This window comes from Tachyglossus aculeatus, chromosome 14 (assembly GCF_015852505.1).
Source record: "Tachyglossus aculeatus isolate mTacAcu1 chromosome 14, mTacAcu1.pri, whole genome shotgun sequence".
NCBI lineage: Eukaryota > Metazoa > Chordata > Mammalia > Monotremata > Tachyglossidae > Tachyglossus > Tachyglossus aculeatus.
In genome coordinates this window covers 43,690,248-43,699,735 of record NC_052079.1, presented here as the reverse complement: position 1 = coordinate 43,699,735, position 9,488 = coordinate 43,690,248, and the positions used below count along the sequence as shown (strand labels likewise).

At 46.0% G+C, this 9,488-nt stretch overlaps 1 protein-coding gene across 2 annotated transcripts; it reads left to right on the top strand.

Annotated features, from left to right (window-relative positions):
- Positions 1 to 3,676: 3,676 nt before the first annotated feature.
- Positions 3,677 to 8,277, top strand: C14H12orf73 (chromosome 14 C12orf73 homolog). 2 transcript variants are annotated; one of them, XM_038756685.1, is made up of 3 exons: positions 3,677 to 3,750; positions 5,615 to 5,784; positions 7,734 to 8,277. In XM_038756685.1, the coding sequence occupies exons 2-3, from the start codon at positions 5,677 to 5,679 to the stop codon at positions 7,830 to 7,832; spliced, it is 207 nt and encodes a 68-aa protein (XP_038612613.1). In that variant the 5' UTR covers positions 3,677 to 3,750; positions 5,615 to 5,676; the 3' UTR covers positions 7,833 to 8,277. The 2 variants fall into 2 exon arrangements, with proteins under 2 accessions (XP_038612613.1, XP_038612612.1); XM_038756684.1 differs by lacking the exon at positions 3,677 to 3,750 and adding an exon at positions 3,923 to 3,957.
- The last annotated feature ends 1,211 nt before the right edge of the window (positions 8,278 to 9,488 follow it).

Sequence of the window (9,488 nt, the reverse complement as noted above, 5' to 3'; positions counted from 1 at the left end):
GTTGTCCCACAGGGGGGCTCACAGTTTTCATCCCCATTTTACAGATGAGGGAACTGAGGCACAGAGAAGTTGATGAAAACTGAAACAGCTCATCTCATTGAGCTGCCGCGTGGCTCAATGGAAAAAGCACGGGCTTTGGAGTCAGAGATCAGGGGTTCAAATCCCGACTCCGCCAATTGACAGCTGTGTGACTTTGGGCAAGTCACTTAACCTCTCTGTGCCTCAGTTACCTCATCTGTAAAATGGGGATTAAGACTGTGAGCCCCCCGTGGGACAACCTGATCACCTTGTAACCTACCCAGTGCTTTGCGCATAGTAGGTGCTTAATAAATGCCATCATTATTCCCCCTTCTAGACTGAGAGCCCACTGGTGGGTAGGGACAGTCTCTATGTGTTGCCAACTTGTACTTCCCAAGCGCTTAGTACAGTGCTCTGCACAAAGTAAGCGCTCACTAAATACGATTGAATGAATGAATGAATTTTAGAAAATTAGAGGAGTGAGCTTCCTGTATGAAGGGTCCCATATTCTCCCCTCAGAATTTCGGGGGTGACTCATTGTGCATATAGCTTTAATTCTATTTGTTCTGACTATTTTGACACTCGTCTACACGTTTTGTTTTGTTGTCTGTCTCCCCCTTCTAGACTGTGAGCCCGTTGTTGGATAGGGACCCTCTCTATATGTTGCCGACTTGTAAGCGCTCAATAAATACGATTGAATGAATGACCTCCGTGAAACACTTCCAGAATAACATTGCCTTCTCCAATCCGTTCATCGACTCCTGCGGACATCTCTGTTAATCCTTCCTGTTTACTAAAAATGGTATGTTGTTCTGTATAACAATAGTTGTGTATGGGTATTTCAATATTGTACTCGCCCTTGTGTTATGTGGTAGAAAGAATAGGCGCTTGCTGTATTAAGCGCTGGGGGAGAACACACACATTTAGTACTTCTTTTCATGTGTTCTGTTGACCCATTCATTCATTCAATCGTATTTATTGAGTGCTTACTGTGTGCAGAGCACTGTACTAAGCACTTGGGAAGTACAAGTTGGCAACATATAGAGATGGTCCCTACCCAAAAGTGGGCTCACAGTCTAGAAGTAGATATGTACAAGTAAAATAAGTAGAGTAATCATTAGAGACAGCCATTTAGATGAAGCAGCGTGGCTTAGTGGAACGAGTACGTGCTTGGGAGTCTAAGGTCATGGGTTCTAATCCCAACTCCGCCACCTGTCTTCTGTGTGACCTTGGGAAAGTCACTTAACTTCTCTGTGCCTCAGTTCCCTCATCTGTAAAATGAGGATTAAGACTGTGAGCCCCATGTGGGACAACCTGATGACCTTGTAGCCACACCAGCTCTTAGAACAGTGCTTGGCACATAGTAAGCGCTTAACAAATACCATCATTACTATTTAATTGACAGTAGACTAAACTCGTGATCATCAGGGAATGTTTAACGATTGTTCTACTACATTCATTCAATCGTATTTATTGAGCGCTTACTGTGTGCAGAGCACTGTACTAAGCGCTTGGGAAGTACAAGTTGGCAACATATAGAGACGGTCGCTACCCATCAATGGGCTCACAGTCTAGAAGGTTGAACACAGTCCATGTTCCTAAGCGTGGCTTAGTTGAAAGAGCACGGGCTTGGGAGTCAGAGGTCATGAGTTCTAATCCCAGTTCCACCACTTGTCAGCTGTGTGGCTTTGGGCAAGTCACTTAACTTCTCTGCGCCTGAGTTACCTCATCTGGAAAATGGGGATTAAGACTGTGCGTCCCACGTGGAATAACCTACCTTGTATCTACTCCAGTGCTTGGCACACAGTAAGCACTTAACAAATACTATGATTCTTCTTCTTAATCCCTATTTTACAGATATAACTGAGGAGAAGTGAAGCAGCGTGGCTCAGTGGAAAGAGCATGGGCTTTGGAGACAGAGGTCATGGGTTCAAATCCCAGCTCTGCCAACTGTCAGCTGTGTGACTTTGGGCAAGTCACTTACCTTCTCTGTGCCTCAGTTACCTCATCTGGAAAATGGGGATTAAAACATATGTACATATGTTTGTACATATTTATTATTCTATCTATTTTACTTGTACATATCTATTCTATTTATTTTATTTTGTTAATATGTTTGGTTTTGTTCTCTGTCTCCCCCTTCTAGACTGTGAGCCCACTGTTGGGTAGGGACTGTCTCTATATGTTGCCAACTTGTACTTCCCAAGCGCTTAGTACAGCGCTCTGTACACAGTAAGTGCTCAATAAATACAATTGATTGATTAAAACTGTGAGCCCCCCGCGGTACAACCTGACCACCTTGTAACCTCCCCAGCGCTTAGAACAGTGCTTTGCACATAGTAAGCGCTTAATACCATTATTATTTTTTTTTTTTTATTAAATGACTCGCCCAAGGTCGCACAGCGGATAAACCCAAGTCTAATTGAACACGTTCCCTGTCCCTCGGTGGAGGGAGGGGGGAGGTGTCACAGTTTAAAGAGACCCAGGACGCCGAAACGGTCACCCTCCCTTCCATTCCTTCCATCCCCTTCCATTCCATTAAGAGAAGCAGCATGGCTCAGTGGTGTTATCGACAAGCAGGGTGCAAAATAAGTTAATCGGTGTAAATCGGCCGCAGGGTTCTTGCACCCAGGGTGGTGACACAGAGCATTACTGTCAGCAGACACAAAATGGAGTCAGTCATGTCAAGTCCGCTAGTGGACAACAGTGGAAAGAGCCCGGGCTTTGGAGTCAGGGGTCTTGGGTTCGAATCCCCGCTCCGCCACATGTCTGCTGTGTGACTTTGGGTAAGTCACTTCATCATCAATCGTATTTATTGAGCGCTTACTGTGTGCAGAGCACTGTACTAAGCGCTTAATAAAGCACGTCTGCTGTGGGACCTTGGGCAAGTCGCTTAACTTCTCTGAGCCTCAGTTACCTCATCTGTAAAATGGGGATGAAGGCTGTGAGCCCCACGTGGGACAACCTGATCACTTTGTATCCCCCCAAGCGCTTAGAACAGTGCTTTGCACATAGTAAGCGCTTAACAAATGCCAACATTATTATTATTATCACTTCACTTCTCTGAGCCTCAGTTACCTCATCTGTGAGATGGGGATTGACTGTGAGCCCCATGTGGGACAACCTGATCACGTTGTATCCCCCCCAGCGCTTAGAACAGTGCTTTGCACATAGTAACTGCTTAACAAATGCCGCTATTAATAATAATAATAATAATGGCATTTATTAAGCACTTACTATGTGCAAAGCACTGTTCTAAGCGCTGGGGAGGTTACAAGGTGATCAGGTTGTCCCTCGGGGGGCTCACAGTCTTAATCCCCATTTTACAGATGAGGTAACTGAGGCACAGAGAAGTGAAGTGACTTGCCCAAAGTCACACAGCTGACAATTGGCAGAGCCGGGATTTGAACCCATGACCTCCGACTCCAAAGCCCAGGCTCTTTCCACTGAGCCACGCTGCTTCTCACGCTGCTATTATTATTATTATTATTATTATTATTATTATTATTATTATTCCTAGACAGTATCGGGTACGCGAGGCCAGGCCCGCCGCTTTCCCCGCGGGCGGGGCGGGCCACGTGACCCGGAGCCTGCGCCTGGAAGGCGCATGCGCGCACTGCAGCGCCCCCTGCCGCCCGCGACTTCCTTTTCGGCCTCAGGGGCTCCTGGGCGCATGCGTGGAAGGCCTGCGCGCCCTCCTGGAGAGTGGCGGCAAGGGGAAGCGCCCTGCGGGTTAGTGGGTGGGTGGGTGCGTTCGAGTCTGAGGAGTCACGACTGGGCCTTGCCGGATTTCCCTCCCGTGAGCGGCAACAGAATCTGCCGTACTCCATCCAGTCTTTTGAGAAGCAGCATGGCGTCGTGGAGAGAGCCCGGGCCTGGGATTCAGAAGGTCATGGGTTCCAGTCCCAGCTCGTCCACTTGTCTGCTGGGTGACCTCGGGCAAGTCACTGCGCTTAATAATAATAATAATAATTTTGATATTTGTTAAGCGCTTACTGTGTGCAAAGCGCTGTTCTAAGCGCTGGGGATGATGATGATGATGATGACATTTATTAAGCGCTTACTATGTGCAAAGCACTGTTCTAAGCGCTGGGGAGGTTGCAAGGTAATCAGATGGTCCCGCGGGGGGCTCCCAGTCTTCATCCCCATTTTACAGATGAGGGAACTGAGGCCCAGAGAAGTGAAGTGACTTGCCCAAAGTCACACAGCTGACAATTGGCGGAGCCGGGATTTGAACCCATGACCTTTGACTCCAAAGCCCGGGCTCTTTGCCACTGAGCCACGTTGCTTCTCATAGAGAAGCAACGTGGCTCAGTGGAAAGAGCATGGGATTTGGAGTCAGGCGTCATGGGTTCAAATCCCGGCCGTGCCAATCAATAATAATGATGGCATTTGTTAAGCGCTTACTATGTGCAAAGCACTGCTCTAAGCGCTGGGGGGGGATACAGTGTGATCAAGTTGTCCCACGCGGGGCTCACAGTCTTAATCCCCATTTTTACAGGTGAGGGAACTGAGGCTCAGAGAAGTTAAGTGACTTGCCCAAGGTCACACAGCAGACTGGTGGTGGAGCCGGGATTCGAACCCCTGACCTCTGACTCCACAGCCCGTGCTCTTTCCACCGAGCCACGCTGCTTCTCTATTCTTCTCGGCCAATTGGCAGCTGTGTGACTTTGGGCAAGTCACTTAACTTCTCTGGGCCTCAGTTCCCTCATCTGTAAAATGGGGATTAAGACCGTGAGCCCCACTTGGGACAACCTGATCACCTTGTATCCCCCCAGCGCTTAGAACAGTGCTTTGCACATAGTAAGTGCTTAACACATACCATTATTATTATTATTATTATTATTATTACAAGGCGATCAGGTTGTCCCACGTGGGGCTCACAGTCTTCATCCCCATTTTACGGATGAGGGAACTGAGGCACAGAAAAGTATAGTGACGCCCAAAGTCCCAAAGCGGACAATTGGCGGAGTCAGGATTTGAACCCACGACCTCTGACTCCCAAGCCCGGGCTCTTTCCATTGAGCCACGCTGCTTCTCCAAAATCATCTGGAAAATGGGGATTGAGACTGTGAACCCCGTATGGGACAGGAACGGTGTCCAGCCCGATTTGCTTATATAATAATAATGGCATTTATTAAGCGCTTACTATGTGCAAAGCACTGTTCTAAGCGCAGGGGAGGTTACAAGGCGATCAGGTTGTCCCACGTGGGGCTCACAGTCTTCATCCCCATTTTACAGATGAGTGAGGCCCAGTGAAGTGACTTGCCCAAAGTCACACAGCGGACAAGCGGCGGAGACGGGATTTGAAGCCATGACCTCTGACTCCAAAGCCCGGGCTCTTTTCCATGCCGCTTCTCTGTATCAACCCTAGAGCTTAGTACAGTGCCTGGCACATGGTTAAGTGCTTAATGAATGCCATTATTATTATTATTATAGTGGAGTTGGGGTTGCCACCAGTAAGTAGGCAGCCAGCTACACAAAGGGATCCGCGGCCTAGTCCAACGCGTAAGCAGTCCAACCCCAGCTTTGGCAGCGGTACAGGATTTAGCGATTGATTGGGGTCACCCACTGTGCTTTCCCCACCTCCTCACAGACGTTAGAAGGAAGGCCTGCCCTGCACTTTGGGGGTCCCCTGCCCCGCTCCTCCTCTTCACCATGCCAGCCGGGGTGCCTTGGTCAAACTACTTGAAAATGCTCAGCGCTACCATGTTAACAATGCTTGCAGGAGCAGAAGTGGTGCATAGGTACTACAGACCCGACCTTGTAAGTGTGTGACCTTGGTTGTTCTTTTGTTGTGTGCGTTTGCTTTTGCTTATTAATTCATCAACAGGATCTGATTGCCCACTTTAGGATGAGCGTTGGATTAGATACTGTTAAATATTGTCATCTGGGAATGAAGTAGGTTTTCATTTGTTCATTCAGTCGTATTTATTGAGCACTTACTCTGTATGTACTAAGCGCTTGGGAGAGTATGGTGTTAAACAGATACGTTTCCTGCCCACAATGAGCTTACAGCCTAGAGGGGGAGACTGACATTAATATAAGTAAATAAATTACAGATGGGTACAAAAGTATTGTGAATATTGGACAGCTTTCCTTCAGTTGGTTTTACGAGGACTACCAGAAGAAAGGGACAAACCAGTAAAGGGAGGGTGCCCAGTGGTAATAAAGTTAGGTCCATGACTGTAGACTGTAAGCTTGTGGGCAGGAAATGTGTCTGTGTTACTGTGTTTTTTTTTTTTAATGGCATTTTATTAAGCGCTTACTATGTGCATAGCACTGTTCTAAGCGCTGGGGAGGTTACAAGGTGATCAGGTTGTCCCACAGGGGGCTCACAGTCTTAATCCCCATTTTACAGATGAGGTAACTGAGGCACAGAGAAGTTAAGTGACTGGCCCAAAGTCACACAGCTGACAATTGGCAGAGTTGGGATTCGAACCCATGACCTCTGACTCCAAGCCCGTGCTCTTTCCACGGAGCCACGCTGTTATATTGTGCTCTCCCAAACACTTAGTACAGCCCTCTGCACAGAGTAAGCACTCAGTAAATATGAGTTTGATTGATATGATTATCAAAGGTGAGTTCTGTATATTTACAATTAATTCTCAATTATCCATATGCTGTAAAAGATCTTCCCCAAGTAAACTCTCATTCCCCCCCTTCTCCCATCCCTCTCCCAAGTCATCTCTGCACTGGTATGTATACCATCAATCATCATCAGTCGTATTTATTGAGCGCTTACTGTGTGCAGAGCACTGTACTAAGCGCTTGGGAAGTACAAGTTGGCAACATATAGAGACAGTCCCTACCCAACAGTGGGCTCACAGTCTAAAAGGGGGAGACAGAGAACAAAACCAAACATACTAACAAAATAAAATAAATAGAATAGATATGTACAAGTAAAATAGAGTAATAAATATGTATACCCCTTAGAAGAGCTATATACCCACATATGTATTCACATCTTTCTATCTACAAGTAGATGGATAGATCTGTGTGTGTGATATCCAGGCACAGACTTGTGTTTTTGCTAGTATTTTGTAATTGTAAAAATTTCTCCGGCCGTCCCGCCGCAGTTGGCTTCAAACAGAATCCTTTCCATGAAACTGTCTCCTTCCTCCGTCTCTCGTGAAACCTCTCTCCCTGCTCCCTGACCAGATGCTCATAAAATGACTTCTTGTGTACAAGCAGAATTACCTGAACTTCATCATCAGTCGTATTTATTGAGCGCTTACTGTGTGCAGAGCACTGTACTAAGCGCTTAGAGCACTGTACTAAACTTGCCGGCTAGGGAGCCGTAGTCAGGGCAGCCATACCCACCCACACCTGTCAGCAACAGACCCAGTTCATCCCCATCATCCCGCCACCCCGAGACGTTTTCAGCCCCAAACACCCACCCCGTCTACCTCTCCCCTCCCGCAACTGATTGTCAACTGTAAATAATATTTTCATAGCACTGAAGACCTAGTACATCGCCACGCACACAGCCGGTGTTCAGTAAATAAATGTGTGGGTCATGGAAGGCTTTGGTTTTCCTGCTTTGTAAGCTTGTGGCGGGCAGGGAGCGTGTCTATCAATAATGTTATATTGTACTTTCCCAAGCCCTTCCTACAGCGCTCTGCACACAGTAATCACCCAGTAAAGACAGTTGATTGATTTTGCCCTTCCAAGTCTCAGACACAGTATTGACACTGTGATTACTGTCTTCGTAGACTATTCCTGAAAACCCCCCAAAGCCTGGTGAACTCAGAACGGAGCTGTTGGGGCTGAAAGAAAGACAGGATGAAGTACAGAGTTCTCAACAACGGTGATCATTTGGTACACCTAAGGTGGAAAATCAATGTTTGAATTTATTTTTCTATCAACTGTCAAGCTACTTGACTTCCTTTATGTAATGTAAAGCCACATATGCTAAGGCTTGTTTGGAAGAGCTTCGTGAATTAAGGCTTAATTATGTTCTGACTGATGTTACTGGAGAAGTGTAACTAGCTGTGCCACATGAGCTATTGGAAAATGGCTTTGAGGATTTTTCAGTCTGGTCTTGAATTTTTCTAATGCACATTAAAACACCATGCATGTCTGCCTACTTTTAAACATTTGAAATAGTGTAACAATTGAACTATATAGAATGAGTGTATTAAATGACATTTTCAGTAAATCATTGCAGTGTAAAGTTAATGATTTTAAAAATATTCTGTATTATATGGGTGGAAAATACCTTTTTTTGTGATATCATTAAACTCTGATTTTTAAAAATCTCTTTACCATGCCTTTTACCCTTTTACCATTCATTCATTCATTGTCGTATTTGCTGAGCGCTTACTGTGTGCAGAGCACTGTACTAAGCGCTTGGGAAGTACAAGTTGGCAACATAGAGAAACGGTCCCTACCCAACAGTGGGCTCACAGTCTAGAAGGGGGAGACAAGCAACAAAACAAAACATATTAACAAAATAAAATAAATATGTACAAATAAAATAGAGTAATAAATACGTACAAGCATATATACATATATACAGGGGCTGTGGGAATGGGGAGAGGAAGGAGGGGGCTGTCTGGGAAGGCCACACTTGCCAGCTGTGTGACTTTGGGCAAGTCACTTCACTTCTCTGGGCCTCAGTTACCTCATCTGTAAAATGGGGATTAAAACTGTGAGCCCCACGTGGGACAACCTCATCACCTTGAAACCTTCCCAGCGCTTAGAGCAGTGCTTTGCATTCCAAAGTAGCTCTCTAAAGTAATTTTGTCTTTTGCCATGTCTGAACCTGGATGACTCTGTGAAGATGACCAGAGGCGGCTTTGGGTCAGGATCTGGACTTGAGAGAAAACTAGTTACTCCAAAATTTGCTGATGAAACAATTCCTTGGGCTCTCAAATCAGGTTATGTGGTTCACACTTTCCAACAATAGAAGGTGTGGAGTTCAACTGCCCCACTGGGGCAGTTGCTTGTGATCCAGTTCAGTCAAACTTTGACTTTTTGATGAGAAACCATTGATCAGCAGCTTGCTTTTTCTGTAAGCCTTTGAAAATCATTAACCAAAGCCCCACCAGTTTGTCCTGGTGGGAGACTATGGGACATTTCTGACATTTCTTTGGTATCTCCCCACCTTTTTTGAGTGGTTTCCTCCTGGCCTACCTTCCCTGAATCCTGTCAGTTCAACTTACACAGCACTGCTAAAATATACACTTTCCATCCAAACTGCTACCGTGTTAATTCAAGCACATATCCCATCCCACCTTGATCACTATATCAGCTTTTCTCCTCCCTCACCCCACACTACTTTTGTACACATCCAAAATTTATATTAAATGTTTTCCCCCTCTAGACTAAGCTCACTGTGGGCAGGGAACTTGTCTACCAACTGTCATATTCTCTCCCAAGTGGTTAGTATAGCACTCTGCACACAGTAAGTACTCAATAAATGGTTCCTAATCAGTCTCCTCCCACTGGCTCCGTAACTGGTTCTT